At 40.3% G+C, this 18,265-nt stretch overlaps 1 protein-coding gene across 1 annotated transcript in view; it reads left to right on the top strand.

Annotated features, from left to right (window-relative positions):
* The first annotated feature begins 622 nt into the window (after positions 1–622).
* FAM19A1 (family with sequence similarity 19 (chemokine (C-C motif)-like), member A1) overlaps positions 623–18,265 on the top strand; it is a 216,656-nt gene continuing 199,013 nt past the window's right edge. The window contains exons 1-2 of the mRNA XM_010016270.1: positions 623–634; positions 2,717–2,837. Of these exons, the coding sequence (XP_010014572.1) occupies positions 2,720–2,837 (118 nt within the window). The 5' untranslated portion in view covers positions 623–634; positions 2,717–2,719. The remainder of the gene's footprint in view (positions 635–2,716; positions 2,838–18,265) is intronic.

Genomic DNA, 18,265 nt, shown 5'->3' with positions numbered 1-18,265 from the left:
TGCTCTTGTATGCAAAGTCTGAGTGCCGCTGTTTAAACGCAGCTCCGGCTGCTAAGCCCTGGCGATGAGCGGGGTGCCAGGCTGGGGCTTCCATTGAGGGGCTGTGTCGCTTTAAGGCATGTGATACTTTCCCGATCAGGCATGTATTGAAATAGGCTCCGGTACTTACAGCATCGTATAGCAGTGTACGTACAGCTGCCTTACTCTGCACTGCCCGCGCTGGAGTGAGGCTGCTCTGTCCTTAAACATAAACTGCTCCTCGTCCTTAAGTATCCTGGAAGCTGCAAATTATCTCAAGATCACTTCAAAGGTCTCATCAAGCAGAAGGTGATGCTAGGAGATGATTTAAAGGTGAAAATGAGAAGGTTTCCACCCCTCAAACCTTGGCCACTTTTCTGACGGCAGAGTCTGAGAGCTCAGATGTCTCCTTTACTCTGGAAACAGGATTTGTAACGGAAAAGATTCTTCTTTGTTTTTTTTTTTTTTTCTTCTTTTTTTTTCTTTTTTAATCCTGATAAAGAAGATTATTGGGAAGCTATTAAAACCCCCTTATTGTGATACAGATGGATTTAAAAAAGTGTTAGTTCTTTCCGATGAACACTAAGAGTGCTCTGCTCTTGGTTGGATTACTCAGGTAAGGAGCTTCTTTAGGATTTAAGATTCAGAAAGCAGATCTGGAACTCATCAGATAATAAGTGGAGGAATACTCACTGCTATGTTTCTTTACTAGTGATAAGATGATCTGTGTGTAAAAGTGTATGCGATAGCAGTTTGCTGACAAAGAAGCGCACGAAGACATGCTTGTTAGAAATGCTGGGGTTTGAGCAAAGGTAGCTTGAAATATGTAGTTTGAGAGATTTTTATTTAAAATCACAAAAAAAAGACAGGGAGCTAATAATAAAGCCCGAGTGGGCTGAGTTAAGTCTGCTGTCCATGTGGCTGAGAATATGATGCTGGAGGAAAGACACAGGAGCGTTTAGCAGGCTGTAAAGTTTGGCTTTGCTTTGCTGTTTTTTAAAGTTAAGCTTAAATAAGCTGCATACCTGAAATCTCCCTATGCGAGAGTCGCCTTTCCCTCTTCCCTTGTGTAAAAGGCATGGGGGCACCAAATATGACAAGAAGGCATTAATTCCTGAAGACATGGGAAGCCTACTGGGAGCTCCCTGATCTGAGGGGATTGAATCTATTTTGCAAGATAAATAGGTCTAAAAAGAGAGGAGGAAAAGTACGCTGTATACTGCAAAGTAAACAGTTGGAAATGAAATTAATTATATGCTAAGCAGTGTTTCAAACACTCGGTACAGAGAAAGGAAGAGCCTCATGCTGATAGAATAATGTTTTGGTATTTTCTATTGATTATACTTGTCAGTTTACATGGTTCTCTTCAACCAATTAGACTAAAAAAGCTTCCCAAAGACTATATGCTGCTTTAAAATCGAGGCAAAAGACTATATGCATTATTACCCCCTTATTTCACTACTTGATATTGTTAATCTCCTTAACGCAGAAAGCCCCCTGATATAGCACATACAGACTTCTTATTGTTTTAATTTTTGTGTAAAGACATGATTTTTCTCTGTGAGAGATTTAATCTTTCAAAGTCTTTCTTGCTCTGTGAAAATGATGTTCAGCTGATTGGATTATTAGATAGAAACCGGCATCCTGTCATTGGCTGAATAAGAAGAGTGCCTGAAGTTTGATTAATTTGGCAATATGAAATGCAGCAGAAGGTGTTGTTAAGGGAACTGGACGATGTGTAGCGTAGCTGAGCCTTGTAAAACTCCGGGTCCTTGCAAGCATTGAGAAAGAGCTGTTGAAGTTAAAAAGTAAAAGGGAAATTTAGAGAGTTAGTACAGTAATGAATACAAGTATGAAACCCACGGTTGCCTATGCTGTATGTCAAAGTGTGCCAGCACCAGGAGAAAAAGAAATTGCTCTTTCCTTTTGCAATAGGAATATTGTTAAAATTTTGACACAATCTGCTTTGTGAAAGGATCAGATTTTCTATACAACACAATTTCTATACAGAATTTCAGCCTGGCCATACTCCAGTCCCTTTGCATGCACAGGTCAAACAAAAGGAAGCTGATTTCATCTGGGGATTAGAACATAATTCTGAGAAACAATTACTTTGTTTAGCAGACAGCATCATGATTAAAAATTAATGATTATAAAAGTAAAAAACAACCAACTGTTACCTTCTGGGTCAGTATTTGCCTTCCATTCTTGGGGATGGAGTGTTTTTCAAATGCATCTCAGCTATCTGAGGATGTGTATATGTGATGTGTTTAAAATAGTTTTGATACTGGCTGGGCATAATCTTTTTTCAGCTTCCTGTGATTTTATTTGTGTTGTTATTCTTTTAACTCCCTTGTAAATTCAGCTATGGAGCAGTGTGGGAATGTTTTCCAGTCTTCTATTTACATTGGGTTTTTTAGTCCTCAGATCATTACAGTTTTGTTTTTTACCACTGAATTATTAAAGTCATCCAGGCTCCTGTGTTGACATCTTGTCACCTCAGCCATCCTTTTTGGACATGACCTTTGTTGTGTGACAAGTGTACCCTGCCGGGGGGAATAATAACTAAGAGACAAAAGATATTTAGGCAAAAGGAGTGAAAAGGAAAAACAACTGAAAAATACTGTTGTAATGGAAGCTGACTATTCTGTGTGCTGTAAGGCGTTGGATAATAATGTCTGTCTAATATTTTGTTTAGAGAATGGCAGTGGTCTCTGCAATGTCCTGGGTCCTGTATTTGTGGATAAGTGCCTGTGCAATGCTGCTCTGTCAGGGGTCCCTCCATCACACTTTCCAGCAGCATCACCTGCACAGACCAGGTAGGACTGAGATCAGCTGTGGGATGCCGTAAGATTGCAGGCGCTCTGCCCGTACTCATGTCTGTCTTGATAAATGATTGAATAATCATAAAATCCTTTTTATCTTTTAACTTTTATGAGTTGCTTGCCTTCATATTGCACAGCATCTTTTTTTGGTCAGTCTAACATGTGTTGTGCTTTGCCAGTATGATGTTGGAATATTCATCCTTTAACATCATCTTCTAATAACTTCCCAACACAGGAATCCCATTTTGGATAACCATGAAGTTTCTCTGTCTCTCTCTCTATCCTTTTTTCTATCTTTGCTTCTCCCCATTTTGTGCAGTTCTGGAATGGTCTTATAACTCAGAAAGACATTGTTACAGGTTGGATAACTTTGCAGTTATCTGATCTAAACTGGGCATGGGTTTGTTACTTAAAATACTGGCACCAAATCTCACTCGTAGTCACTAGGATTTACTGGAGGTCAGGTGTTTGTCTTGGCTTAAACAAGAGACACAGTTACCTGAGGTTCTCAAGTTTACCGATAAAAATTGATGGGCTTGCAGAAGTGCAGCCTAGAGGAGAATTTGGGACTGTCTTCCAGTGGAGCTAAATGCCTGTAAAGTCTGTAATGAATAAATCCCACAGGTTAGCAGCAGAGATTGCAGCTCACTTTGACTGTTGTGATCCACAGAGGGCTGCACATTAGGAGTTTTATTGTTTTTATTAATATAGATGGATCGTGTAATTTTTTCAACTGATAATTGTGGTTTGAAGAATATCTTGGTATGTTACAAATCGAGGAGTCAGCATATTCTAGCACAGTATTATCATCTGGTTAAAGTTAGATGGGCCAAGAATGTTAATAAATTTGGATCCAAAGAGATGTGGGAGAAGTTTTAAGAGCTTTAGAAATGAAAGATGAAAAATGTTAACTTGTGGTGGCAAATCATTAAACAAAGTGGCAACTAATACTTTAATGGGTTTAGATCTAATGACATACCTTCCAAGATGGACAGTCTTGAACTGCAAGTCTTTAGCATCCTCAATGACTCAAAGTTTTCCCAACTACTTGCATTGTCCAAAAGTCGTAGGTATTGGCATTGTCTTGCTTTCCTGTAATAAAATGCGTAGTATAGAGGAATAGGTGGCTATACTAAAGCATCACCTTAACTAATCATGTTATCTTTACTAGCTGGCACAGTAAGTTTGAGAGCATTTAAAGTTTGAATGGTGAGGTTCAGGACTTGCAGAGAAATGAGTGAAATATTTATTACAATCCAACTGTAAGTAATGCTGTAGTTATTTGAGTCTGTCCACCAGTGAAGGAAATGGGAAAAACCAGCCCAGCTAAACAGATAGGTAAAAGGAAAATGTAATCTCATTTTGTACAATCAGTTGAAACGAGTGACATTATGAGAAAAAATGAGAGCTGGGCAGATTCAGAGCTCTGCACATTTGCCTAAGCTTGAAAAATCACCTTTTTTATGAAGCAAGAACAGCAAGACACTGGATGCATACCAAGTGTTGGGGAAATGTGAAAAATGACAAAATCTTTCACTCAGAGATGTGATACAGATAGAGTGAAGGTTTTACAGCTGCCTCATCACCTACTTAGAAACAGCCAAGCTTTTCCTCCTGCAAGCCTTTCTCAGGCAGCTTCTCTGCACCCTACGTGAATAAGATTGATGGTGTTCTGAACCCAGGCAGCCAATTTCAGTCTCTCAAGAAATAATCCACTACATTGACAGATGAGTGGAATTTGACATGATGTTCACCTCAGATTCAGCTTGTGCTGCACCTGGGAAGTACCAGTTAGTGAGCATCCTTTAGGGAAACTATTAGAGATTTTGGACAATTTCTGCTGTCACAACAGAAAGTCAAGACAATGGGTTTTGTTATAAGGCCATGAATTTGCAGTCTGCCAACTGAGTGTGAGAGGTTGTATGTAAAAAGGGATGGAAATATGTTAACTAGCAAACTGAGTGATTTTAATGTATTCAACTGCAGTCCCTGAGCACACCCTATTTTTCATATTTATAATATTAGGAATGCGTCATTTACTTTTAGTTAGTCACTGTGTAAGTAAGATTAAAATGTTCAGCCAAATAAAAGTGAATAAAAAATGGATGCAGATGAGCCAGTGCATAATTTCAGTAATTTAATATTTGGTATATGAAATTTCAACTTACTGAATCATGGCAAGTGTAGCTGTAATCAATAGCATGCTCAGCATACCTTTTCTTTCAGTGTGTGATCTTCCATCGATAATGAGGTGCTCTAAAATAAGAGTATTTGAGCTGTTCAGCTCCATCGTGGGGCTATTTTGGTACAAGATAATCGGAAAGGCAGGTTCCACCTCGTCTTGGGCTTCTCATACTTTACAAATAGAGCCTCACTGAGCACAGGAAGGTGCAGGTAAAAGATGAAATCCTCATGGAGTGTATTTAGCACAATAAACTTGAACTGAACTCAGATTAGCACAGTGCATATACCCATCTGTACTACTGCGGTTAATCCAGTTTTGGAACCCTGGAAATCAAGGGCAATATATAAAGTGGTTAGTTTGTCACCAGAGATTTCTGGACTCGGTTTTTCCTGAAACTTACTTAAGCAAGTGTCTGAATGGGGTGAAATGGATTCCTGCACATTGCAGAAATTACAACCATAAAGCTTAAAGCTTCCTTTCAGTGTAGTGTAGTTGTTCAGTTTTGTAATCTAGTACTTCCTTATTCAGTTAGATGACAGCGCAAGTATGAACCTGAAAACAAATGTGATAAACCTCTTTATGTGACAGTATTTGTAACTGACTGTAGCTTTATTTTCTGTGACATGTTGGCAGGTGGGCACAGATAGTAAGGGCATAGTAAATATTGCTTGAATGTAAGATGGGTGATGCTGTGTTATTTGTACTTGTTCGTTTATTCTTTCTTGTCTCGTTCACACAATGAAGAGTTCGATTGCTGCTGTTAAGTGCCCTTAAGTATTGGTGGCTGTTCCTTTTGTTTCTGATAGGTGAGGTGGGCAGGGTAGATCTTCAGGCTTCTCCTCTGGGATCTAGAGGAGACCTTTGGAATAAGCTAGCCAAACACCACTTCAGTATAATTCCCCATGGGGAATACACATGGCTTTCTGAAGGTTTTTATGACTGTATTTCATTTTCATGAAAATTATGTTAGGCAAAGGATGTGTGAAAGCATTCACAAGAAAAAAACTTTATGTGGAAACAAATCTCCATCTTTTTTCAAGCATGTCATTTCTGTGTGATTTAATAAGAAACAGTGGTAATGAGAAGAAATTCACATTGGCTGGTTTAGGCTCTAAGATACATGCAGTTGTAGAACTGTTGAATTGGCCTGAGGGTTAGAATGGACAGGTTGTGATTTGTAGAGTTAACTAAATGCCTGTGATAGCCCATTGATCATCTGATTGACAGGATTGACCCTGCCCAGAGGTAGGAAGTAGATGCTGACATTTGGTTAAGATAACAAGACATTAACAAAGTAAAGAAGTCAAGTTTAACAAATAAAAAATAACCACCAGCCTTTCAATCATACAATTCTTTGTGAATTTTCTGGCTTTGTTCCACAGTGAGGGATGTCTTGCCTCTGGTGGGGACTGTCAGCTAGTATTGAATCACACTGGACAACACTGCCTATGTGTTGCTTAAAAATACAGGATTCACCTGTAAGTTTGTGCAAAAATAATTAGGTACCCATTAGGGATGCAAGGTTAGGTTTGCACACAGTGTAAAGATGTGAGGCAGACACAAGCAGAAACGTTTACCTACTGTAGCAATACTGACATTTGAAGATAAGTTAATTAAAAAAGGACCTATTCAGAGGAAGAAATCAAGACTGATTCAAGGCTGGAATCGTGTGTCTACTAAATATGAAGTACCTTTTGTTGTGACAGTAGTTAATGATGTACCTGTTAAAAATCATCTCAAGAAGTGATTCTCTATACTTTATATAAGGAAGAAAATCAGTCTCAGAGCAGATCTACGCAAACTAACAAGCAACATCAACCCAAAGATGCTCTGAGCATGTTTCTTAGTAGACAGCATTTTGCAATAACTCAAGCCTGTGACTATGAGCAAAAAATGTCTTCGTTCTGATCTTGGTCTTCCCACTGATTTTTATAGCCTTTGGGGAAACTGCATGTTTTCACACTTCAAAAGGTCTGCTATTTTCACATGCTCCATATATGTGGCTACTAAGTTCAAACCAGCCTGGGAAGAATGTTGGTCTGGAACTAATTCCTCAGGAAAGTGAAAGTAAAATATGTCTTTACTTTGTAGAACAATTGAGATTTGGTAGATGAATTCAGCCGGATTTTTGCACTTGGTATTTATAGATGCAAGTGTAGGACTAGATAGTTAATATATAAATGTGTACAGTTTCCATGGTTAGCAAGTATTCTATTAATTGTATGGTGTGAAGGCAAACTGTTGCCTTCAGTACACAACATCCAAACTGCCATGCAACAATTTAGCCAGTATCCAGCAGATCATGTCATAGGGATAAAAGCTGGCAAGTGGTGTTTCTTCCTGTGTTAATTAAAACGAACTAACCTGCAAGCTCCAAAGCCTGGTTCAGATTTTATTTACACCAGGAAATGCACAGAAAGTATCTTGGTTTGTTCATGATCAGAAAAACCTGCTCACAGTGAGCTATTCCAGTCACTCACTGGAAATCAACTCTCTGGTGAGAACTTTCTATTCTATACCTCTGGCCTTCACAGTCTGCTCTTGAAAATGGGAAACTGCCAACTTCTAAGTAAAGAAATCCAGGTTGGAGGTACCTAATGTGTTCCTGGTCGCATCCAAAATGTATTTGGGTCTATGTGGACAAACATTCGTATGAATTTTGTGTAGGCAGAGAACTGATGTAGTGAAATCAACACTTAAGGATGAAATAGGATTGCTAGCAGCATGATAGTGATGAACTGCCTACTGTGCTTATGTGATGCACTTGTTTACAGTGTGTGTGTATATATATATACACACACAGTATACAGTTTGTCACAAGTATTGCACCCTTATTTTTATTCTATTTATTCTGAAACGTTGAACCTCCAAAAGGAGAAAGAACGTGGATATAGAGTGTTTGCAGCCAGAGAGATAGCTATGGCTTTGGTGGGTTTGTTGTTTGGCTGGTTTTCTCCTGAGGTCTGCAAGATATTACTGTTAATAGCTCTTGCCTCTCAGGTAAAGGGAAAAGACTAGATAGGCATTGCCAAGGAGCAACCAGTGCTCACTGAAGGGTCAAAGACAAGGGGACACCTCTCTTCTCGCAGCTCAGTTGCAGGCGGAGGAAAGCTGTCACCAGCCACGCTGCTGAACGTGACGCCTTGTTATTTCTGATCCAGGGAGCTGAAGCAACCTGAGGGGGAGCAGGTGTTGCAGCTCGATGGACTGTGAAGAACAGCATGGCCAAGGTGTGCGGTGGGGCAGGGAGCAGACTGCTGTGCCCAGCGTGGCTCCGTTCCCTGTGACCGCCCTCCCAACACACCTCGTGTGGAAGAGCAGTGGCAAGGTGCGAACAGCGGTGTTCCGAGAGAAGGGATGTGCTGTGTGTTCTGGCAGTGGCTGTGCTCTGGTCTGGTCCCTCCTCCTCTCCATGCTCCTTCCCCATCCCGTGCCACTTCAGCTCTCCCTCGGGCCTCTCTGCAGGCAGCCACAGAGGCAAGTGTAAAGCATGTCCCTTTCTGCATGGCAGAACCTGCTCTGGGCAAAGAGACACCAAAAAGTGCCTCTTGCTGTGGCAGCCCCAGCAGGCACCTTCTCCTCCCACACCCGTGTGCTGAGCCTCCATCTCCAACTGCAGCCTTGGGGCCTTGGTGAGTCATGAAGGGACCTTTCGGTGCACTGCACTATTTGTAGCTTGCTGTCATGGTATTAACGACTGTGAGAATTCATACTATGGTGGTTAAGTCCCAAGGAAAATTTGGCACCTACAACTATAAACCCCAAAGGCAAACTGCGTCGCTCCCAGCTGAAGTATTTCTGCTGATAACATCAGAAACCTGCCTTTAATGATTAGCCTACTTTAGTCCAAGGCTCATTTATATTTTAAAAGGCAATATCCAAGTGCATTTCCTCATAAGATAGATGTGTTTTCTCCCATTAAGTTTCATATTGTTTTATCCTATCCTGCCTATAATCTTAGCATTTCCTTTTGAATGTTTTCTTTTCCACTCTGCTGTGAAATCAACCTTTGCTGTGAGCAAGATTTATTTTCCTGATGGGATTCAGTATTTTTGCTATTTTCGGATGCTCTGTATAGAGCAGTTCTCTCCAGTTAAACTTATTTTTTTGCATGGGAGTGGTGCTGGAGTATTCGTTTCATTGTGCTCTAGGAAGGGACCATGAGGACTGCAGCACAGTTGGACTCTTAACTTTATGGCACTAAGTCAGTGATGCACGATGGGGATTTGGGGGTGTAAATTAAGCTGAATGAAGTTACAAAGCCCTGTGTATGTATCTGTGACTCGTATTTCTATGCTCTATTTGGGAGATTTTTATCTGACATCTCTCTTGCCTTCTGTATCGCTTTCAGAACAACGGTTTTCCCCTTCACAGGGGGTGAAGGAAGCAGTCCTGCCCTTCTTGAAAGGTTATTTCAGTGACAGCATGTGCAGGATCACTGCTGCTATCATGATAATTGATAGTTGTGCCATACTGTTCCATTGTAATCCTTATTTTTACTTCTAGAGAACAGCTTTTCTTGGAACTGAATTAATGGCAGGAATCAAGGATCTTGTTAGTTCTTTTGCTGATGTGAAAGTGATTCCTTGAGAACCACCAATTGAAGTGCAGCGCATGGCCAATCTGTTACCTGAGATGGCTGAATTTCCTTCTGCCAGGGTGCAGGGTACCTTACCTCTCACTAGATGAATGGGCAAGTAAAAGCTACTCAGATGGTGATCCTTGTTTCTTGATTGTTAGGAGAGCTGCTGGTTGGGATCAAAATCTGTTAAATCTGCATTTAATTTGTTCTTAATCATGATACAAAACTCCTAGGGGATTAATTCTGGTTTCTGTAGATGACAAATCTGACTTGAGAGCCTTCATTATGAATCCATTAAACAATGAGCTTTAACTTCTGTACAAGTGGAAGCTATATTGACAGATAACCTGAGTGGGAAAACTCCTATGAATATCCATTTATTGGAAAGTAGGAACCTGGAATTGTGATTTCCTATGTTGTAAATACTGTCAGCACTTAACAAGCTCTATAGATTGGCCCGAGCACAGGCAGGAGCCTTGGGATCTTAACTGCACACACTGATAAAACTTCACTATCTTTTTCTTTTAGTGTCCTCAATGTACTCAAAAACTGCCGTTAAATATTTCTGGCAAGCAAAGCTTCAGTGTAATTCTACTGTATTGTCGAGGACTTATTAATTATAATCTTTTCTTGCAGAGTCTATTTATATTTGATCATGACATTAATTGGTTGCCAAAACAAACTAGAGTTAATTGTGTTTAATTAAGTGGTTGGGAGCAGGCAAGGAGAGTTTATTTGGAAATGCTGCTTTCATTGATTTATATGTTTATTTTTTTTAAAGGAACATGAACAAATGAAGGGAACCTGTTGTGTTTAGCACCTTTTTCCCTACCTGAGTCATCAACAACAGTTGTGACTGAACAGACTCTAGACTAGAAAAGTATCTGTATTATATGTGTTTTGCTACACAAACCTATTAAAAAGTAACTTTCACATTCTGAATTTCAATAAAACCTAAAACCAAGCAGAATTGAGATCAAGTAACATAGAAACTAGTAGTGAGGTAGTGTTCAGAACAATGCATTTTCAAATGCAGTTCAGAGAAGAGCTTAGCTTCATTTCAGCTTGGCTGAAGGCTCTTTGGATAAGGAAAGTATGGCAAAATATGCTAAAATATTTTCTATTAAAATATATTGTTATAGTGTATTTCTATGATATTGTAATTTCTATATTTTCTAGCATGTGTTTCAAAATGAACTGATTTTGCAGTTCAGAAGCATTTGAACACCAGCCTATTTCATGTTTTAATGCTAAAATCAGAACTGAGTGGAAAATTCTGAGGACTTAATATGGGGTTTGAGACATCAGTTTCCTAAGTTGAAACTGTAATTTAAAAATAAGGGTTTATCTTTTTGCCTTCCTTGTTTCTGCCTTGATATTCCATACTGGGGGAAAAATTATCTGCATAAGGTTCCTCTTATCCCGGTGGCTACCCAAAGCAAGTCATCATCCTGATAAATGAACAAATCCTGTCTGGAAGCATATATTCAGATATGCCATTGGCTGTCTCTTTCCTGAAAGAAATCAAGTCCTCACAGACTTTAAATCCAATACCAGTGGAAACATGAGGAAGGTCTTGTGTGTCCTTCAAGCTGCTACTAGCCTTGTTTAGGTTTGCAGCATTAAAGAAAGTCTAATGTTTCCAGAAGTTGCCTTTTTACCCCAAAATCTCTGCTGTTTTAATAAAAGGCATTTCCTTATCTAAAAAAGGAAATGATTAAGTAATTGCTTGAATCATAAGCCTATCAGGGCTACACTAACACTGTTTGCTGTGAATATCATTAACTCGCGTTCTTCCTGGTTACTTGCATAGGATGCTTTCAAATCTGGGTGGTCAGTCAGCCGGAAGTCACTGTTGTATATTAAGACAAACTCAAGGCATGAGTTGAAGACACAAGAGGTTTTTGAGCTTGTGATTGGTTTTAGTGTGTCAGGGCAGGATCCAACAGAGGATGATTGTGTCAAAGCAGCCTCCCACATCTGACGTGTAATTATTTCGTAGTAATATTTTTGTAAGACTTTAAAATACAGCTTCCCCCCAGCCCAGGCAATTAGAAACTCTCTTTCCATGGCTGAAACCTCAGTGCTTTCTCCAAGTCAGCTGCCTGTGTGGTGTTTGTCTTGCATTTGTTTTGAGTTTCTCCAACAAATAGATGACTCCTTTAGTTCTAATTTAGTTTCCGCTTGGTATTTCTGTTATCATTTTCTAGTTGGCAGGCGAGGAAATCAGATGTGCATCAAATGAAACCATTTGTCATGGATTAGTGCATGCAAATACCTTGATAACAGCAATAGATGAAAAATGGAGAGTGTCTGAATGTTAATTTTGGAAGAGACAATTAACAAAGCCAAAATACCAGTGACAGTCCCTAAATGAGGTTAGTCAATGCCACAGATCAAGGCAACACTTTTCTGTCCCCTCCCTTGACATTCTGAAGACAGAGTAATGCACAGTGAACCCTGTTAAGTGGAGATGTGTCTGTAGCTCTCCCAGGACTACGCAGTGTCAGGACCTTCCCTCTGCCTGTTAAAACCCATTTGCATTGGCAGGAGAGGAAAGGGATGGGACTCAGCTAGGCAAAAGCAGAGAAGACCATTAATGATACTCCAGTGTGTATATTCAAGTTTGTCACAGTACACTGGGAATCAGAAATGCTTCCAGGCAGGATACTGAAGTGAACCATGTCAAGGTGGAATGTATTTTCGTCAGTGTCCTGGTTGGAAATGTTTTGCATTTCCTTTTTGCCCTGAGGACAGAATTGGGTAATTGTTTAATGCTGATCTCATACTGTTGATAATATGCTGAACTGAATGAGTTTACAGTGGTTATTAGGTATTTATCTCGTGCTTGTGATTGTTACTCCCACTTCTTTATGAGCCTGGTTTGACTCTTTTGGGTCTTAAAAAGTGAGTGTGGGCTCTACCAAGTTCCTCAGTCAAAGATGTGAGGGGGAGCTGGCACACAGTTAGGAGAAGGGAATTTTGAGATGCCCCGCCTGAGAGCAGGCTGTGGACAGTGAGCATCCTTTGGGTATCTGCATGTTGTGTTGTCCATCCTTCCCAAACCACCCTAAGGAGTGCACCAGACACAGAGGCTGTAATTTAGTGCCAGGTCCACAATGTAGCCAGATTACCTGCTGGTTTAGGTAAGTTTTTACCCCTTTTCAATCTTTTTTCCCCCCATTGTTTCATCTATCTCTGGTAGATTTTTCTCCCTTCCTTTAAATCACTTTTTCTTTTAAATCTAAGGTCTTAAAGCTTTCACTCTTAGAAGAGGCTCTCTGAACCTCTTCTTAAAGTCAGTGCACCTTGATGTCATGTTTGAGCAACAAAATGCTACTTGATTTCATCCCAATTAGGACACCACTGTCATTTTTATGAAATAGTTCCAAGCATTGCTATTTGAAAAGAATCAAAATGGAGCCATTCAATAAAAAGATTTGAAATGCTAAAATAAATTTTCCACTTTCTGATATTAACACCATATTTTAAGTGTTTTCTATCAAAACCTGGGGACATATCATTCATAGTCTTTTTCATCTTGACTGGGCAGGACTGGTCCTGAAAATGAACAAGTGCTGGTGATTAAAAATAGGCACCAAGTAAAGGAAAGGGATTTCTGTTTTCACTGTGAACTATTAGATGGTTTCCCAGTAAAAAGCAATTCCTTGACTGTTCAGATTGTATTTGAACTGGCTTTGAGCTGCCTGCTGCTGTACACTGTTTTGTGATGAGGTACCTTTATGAGCAGTGTGGTATCAAGCAGTTCTTTGGTATAAGTCATACTCCTTTGAGGTTCAAGCTATGCAAGTTCCCCCTAAATCCTGTTCTTATGTAAGCTGAATTATCTGCTTGTGTTTTTAGTTTTGTTTTTACTCTATCAAAGGAAATCATGTAATCTATAGTGCCTGGGGAAGGAAACAAAATACAAAGCAGTATCATCTTTATAGCGAAGCTCTTCTGATGACGATTGTGTGTCTTTAATGTGCTGCTCCCTACATCTGAGTGGCTGTGCTCTTTAACAGGTGAGAAGAGATTATCCCTTAGTCCTGACAGAATCCGCGAATCAAAGTCTGCTAGGGGAAATTCATACAGAGTTTAGAATGTAAACCTGCTTTTAAATGTAACTATAGTAAAATAATTTTCTCTGAATAATACATGTGTGTTGTCTGAATTACAGAGGTCCTATTGTAAGCTGTGTCCTGACTCCTTTTAAAGTGCTTTAATGTCCAGGTTTCACATAGGAATGAAGCAAAAATATGAATGAAATTCAAAAATGCCTTTGTCAGGAGGGATTATTTTGTATTCTGACAGCATGTACAGACTGAGAACATCAGGGTTTTCTGTAAGGAGAATGTCATTTTACAGGACACCCAGCCAACACCTGCCTTTGGTTCTTTTCTTTCTTTTTATGCCCAACCCCTGTGCAGTCTGTACACAGCATCCAGCAGCAGAATAGATCGTCTGGGAAATCACCATTATAAGCATGTTTAGGGCAGCTGAGATGCAAACAAGTGAGGTTTTGTTATTCTGTTCCTCACGTAGCCTCTTAAAGTGAGGTTGGTGGCTGCCAGAGCAGGCATCCCATCCCTAGTGCTCTGTTCTTTGGCGAGGCCTGGTGTGGCAAGTACAAGTGCTGCTGCAAGCTGGGTGATGGATCATGGAGGCTCTGAGCTTGTTCTTTTCATGAAATCAAGTGCTTTGCTGTAAGCCAACTTCACGCCAGCTTAAACTTTCATGGTGGTTAAGCTATAATCTATCAGACTGCCCCAGCTGTGAGGTGTAAAGAGCCTTCACATTCACTTACTGTTACTCAATTGACAAACAAGTTGTACCGCTGTAGTGAATTTTTCCCGTGTCCATGCTCTCAGCTGAACCACAGGCTCAGTGCAGGCAGGCAGTGAGGTGTTTGCTTCAAATGTGGAACTTCCCACTTCTTACTTAATTGCCTCCTTTAAGAGATGAGAAGGCTGGGCTTGTCTTTGGACAAAAAGGCTTCTGTTTTCAGCGTGTTTCTCACTTGAAGGCTACACTTCCCACCAGAGTTACGTGATGCTTCCAATCTTACACAGGCAATGTGATGACTCCGCTTAACTCAAAAAGCATATTTTTTTGTAAAGTCTGACTTGCAAATCTTGTTAACTGCATGCTCTTATCTCAGTACACTTGCAGGCCAGCTACAGCAGTGTTAAAACTTGTGGAAAGATGAAGCAATTTTTTTAATAGGGAAAAGAAATTCAGACTATTTAATTTGCTACAATTGGAATAAACTTAATTTCTTTGTTGCTTCTGTAGACAGATTGCTCTGGGAAGACACCTAGAAGATCAGTCCCAAATGGACTGTGCTCTGTGGATTCCTAGGTGGAAAAATCACTTGTGAACAATGTCTTGTTGAGCCCAGCCAAAGGTATGGGAGCACTTGTTAGGCCTATGATGCTGTTAGGGTCCTGCATGTCCTTGCCCACTAATGGACTTTTTCTAGCTGCTGCTGTAGAGTTTTGAGCCACCTGAAGAAGTTTTGCTTCTCGCTTGCTGTGACCTAGAAAACCTTCAAGCTGGGGAAAGGTCTCTGTTTTTTACCTCTGTTTTGGCAACACAGAAGCTCAGAGATGGAACAGGTATTTACCAGTATTATGTTTCCTGTCAGGACTTAATTCCAGCAGGATTCTTGTGTCCCATATTGGGGTCACCTGGCTGGGCTGGGTTGTCCTGGCCAAGGGATCCTCTTACACAGGATCCTTTTCCTTTTGTGTAATGAAAATGCAACTGAGTTTCAGCTGACGTCGGCTGCTTGGTCTGCAGAGGATATCTAGATGCTCTTGTTAGGCCTTCAGAATCAAACTAGGTCTTGCTTCTATCTGCATTGATTGTAAAAATGTTCATTTTTAACCTCTTTTAATTGCTTAAGGAATTGTAGCAAACTTTATTTTCTATTCAGTTGCTCATTTATTTTTATAGGCTGAAGGAATATGGGGTAACACTCCATGTTTTGTGAAGCATTCTTTCTTTTGTTGTGTGACTTAAAGCAGTGTAAATAACTGAAGTTTTCTGATTTGACAGCCGGAGCAAGACATCAGGTGTTGGTTTGGTGCAGCTTTTACATTTTGAAATTAGTTTAGAAATTAGAAAGAAAACAAAAACTGAGACAATTTATTGTATTTCAAAACTCTGAAAGAAAAGCAAGGAAAAGGCCAGATTAATAAAAAAAGTCTAGAGAAGACAGTACTTAAATAGATTTAAATCAGAGTATCTCTTAATGTTTTGCTATGTTCTGCTGTAGGGGTTGACCCTTCATCTTTCTCCCCAAAGTAGAGCTGGGATGTTAACATATTGCTTGTAGGAAGAGTAACTTCAGTACCTCTTGAGTTTTCCATTAGGTAGTCAGAAGAGCAGAGATGGGACATCAGGGCTTTTTTCTCACATGTTTTGAGAAGGCGAAAAAGTCAGCCAATTGCTCCGTGTCCACGGCTATATGCAGTGTTTTCGGTAAGGTGGAATGACTTGACAAAAAAGTGAGGAGGTGGAAGAGTTAGTGCTAAACTCAGTGCCACCAAAACTGAGCACACAGCTCTCCTGAGCTCGTGAGGGCTCTCAGGAGGTGGTGACAGATGCCAGTCATTGGGAATTAAATGCATGTGAAAGAGATTTTAACTAGCAGAAGATGGGTGTTTTAGAAACAACTTGCTGCAAAGCTTAACCTCTGGGAAGGGCATATGTTGGTTTTCTTTTTCTTTCAGCAGAAAACGATGAAATACTGCCCTCTAACTCTGTGTGGTGCAGGTGGCATATATTTTCTGCCATTCTTCTGCTGTGTTTTAACATAAGGCTTGAACTGTGGCTTCTTTCTCTCTCTGCATTTTGGAGGAGGCCAAGGCTGCACCCCATGGCCTCTGTTCATCCGTTCAGAAACTAGTAGAAGCCCAGGGGGAGGGAAGGCAAAGCTTTGATGTTTGTCTGGGGTGATGTCGAGGTCTTTTGCTGACTTCTGAGTCATCTCAAGATCTTTGCTAATTGAATGAGCCAGTTTCACTTGTCAAGGTGGCAGTTACCCGTGTCAGAGACCAATACTTCTTTAATACACATCTGTAGCAGTTATTTTGCAGTCCTTGAAGAAATAGGCTGGAATATCACTGTTTTGAGAGATTCTTCTATTTTATTAATTGAGGCTTAGTATTAGAAATGTTTCTTTAAGTGATAGCATCTTCTTTTGTCATTTTGACATAAACTCTGCTCTGCTTTGCAAAGCACCACTGTTCTCTTCCAAAGAAAATGTGATCGTTTATCAGCATTGAAGCTCTGTGTGCTCTGATATTAATAATTGAATGAGCAGTTGTTTAAACTTGTATCTACTTGTGCCTCTTGCATTACAATTTCTTGGGAAAGTGACGGGATTGCGGTGGCATTTTTAAGTGGCCATGTTGGATTTATGTAAGACTAATTACAGTGAATGTGTTGGAGATTATGTGACAGAGCAGACTTTTAGTGAAATCTATGGACTTGTCAAAAAATAAATCTTCTGGCAGGAACATACCAGTTTTAGCAGGATCCAAATTTCAGTAAAACAGAACAAAAGAGAGGCTGAGATTTTATCAACAATATGATCAGTGGTGTGGTCCCCTGGGCATTTCTCTGGAAGCTGCTGCATACGAGGGCGTTGAATCTCAGTCTTTCGCTTGGCTGTTGAGTTTGTCTGAATCTTCCCCTTCCTCAGGAGAAAGTCTGATTCAACCAGTGAGACAGTTGTTCAGCACACGGAGCTGACAGCACAACCTAGCAAGTGGATTGGGTTTGCATGACAAGGTTTGGGTAGCGAGGGGGCTATGACAGTGGCTTCTCTGAGAAGCTGTTTGAAATTCCCCCATGTCTGACAGAGCCAACGCCAGCCAGCTCCAAGACAGACCTGCTGCTAGCCAAGGCCATACCCATTAGCAACAGTGGTGTTGCCTTTGCGACAGTTATTGAACAAGAGCAAATGCACATGGAGAGAGGAGTGAGACTATGAGAGATATTCCTGAGGACCCCAGGGTCAGTAAGGAAGAAGAGGAGGAGGTGCTTTAGGGGCGTGATCGAGTGGCTTTGGTGGGCACCTGGTGTCAACCCACCACACCACAGATTGCTTTTCAGCAGCCCAAACTTCTTTCCAAAGCCTTGTCATTTTGTGAAAGTAGCAGCCTAATTCTGTGTGATGTCTTTTCGCGTTCTTACCCAGCTCAGTAGATGATCTGTAGCTGTCAAATCCTGCAGAGCCCCAACTTTCTGCCAGCAGAAATAGAATGGGGTGTAAAACACTTAGAATAGGTTTTGACAGCACTTCTTGTGGAATAGAAAGTGTAGATTCATTTCATAGCTGACAAAGAACTGATTATTTATGTTTCTTAGAAAACAACTAAGAAAGTCTAAGATTCTTTTTTTACCATTATGGATGACTTTCCTCATATTTTCACATCTTTCTTTTTGAATCATGACCAACTGAGATTAAACAACAAACGGCCCCCGAGATCTGTCATTTTCTGCAATGATTTGCATAGGATGGTACCCATAAATTATGGAGGCAGCTACTGGATACTGTGAATGAACAAGTACTTGTGATGTAGTTTTGAGAAACATCCTGTGAATTGTATCTGGAGAAGATACAATGGTCCCATTCCATAAAAA

The sequence above is a fragment of the Nestor notabilis genome, unplaced genomic scaffold (assembly GCF_000696875.1).
Source record: "Nestor notabilis isolate BGI_N333 unplaced genomic scaffold, ASM69687v1 scaffold4516, whole genome shotgun sequence".
NCBI classification, from domain to species: domain Eukaryota; kingdom Metazoa; phylum Chordata; class Aves; order Psittaciformes; family Psittacidae; genus Nestor; species Nestor notabilis.
Note: the sequence above shows the minus strand (reverse complement) of the source record. Positions and strands in the feature narration are given on the sequence as shown.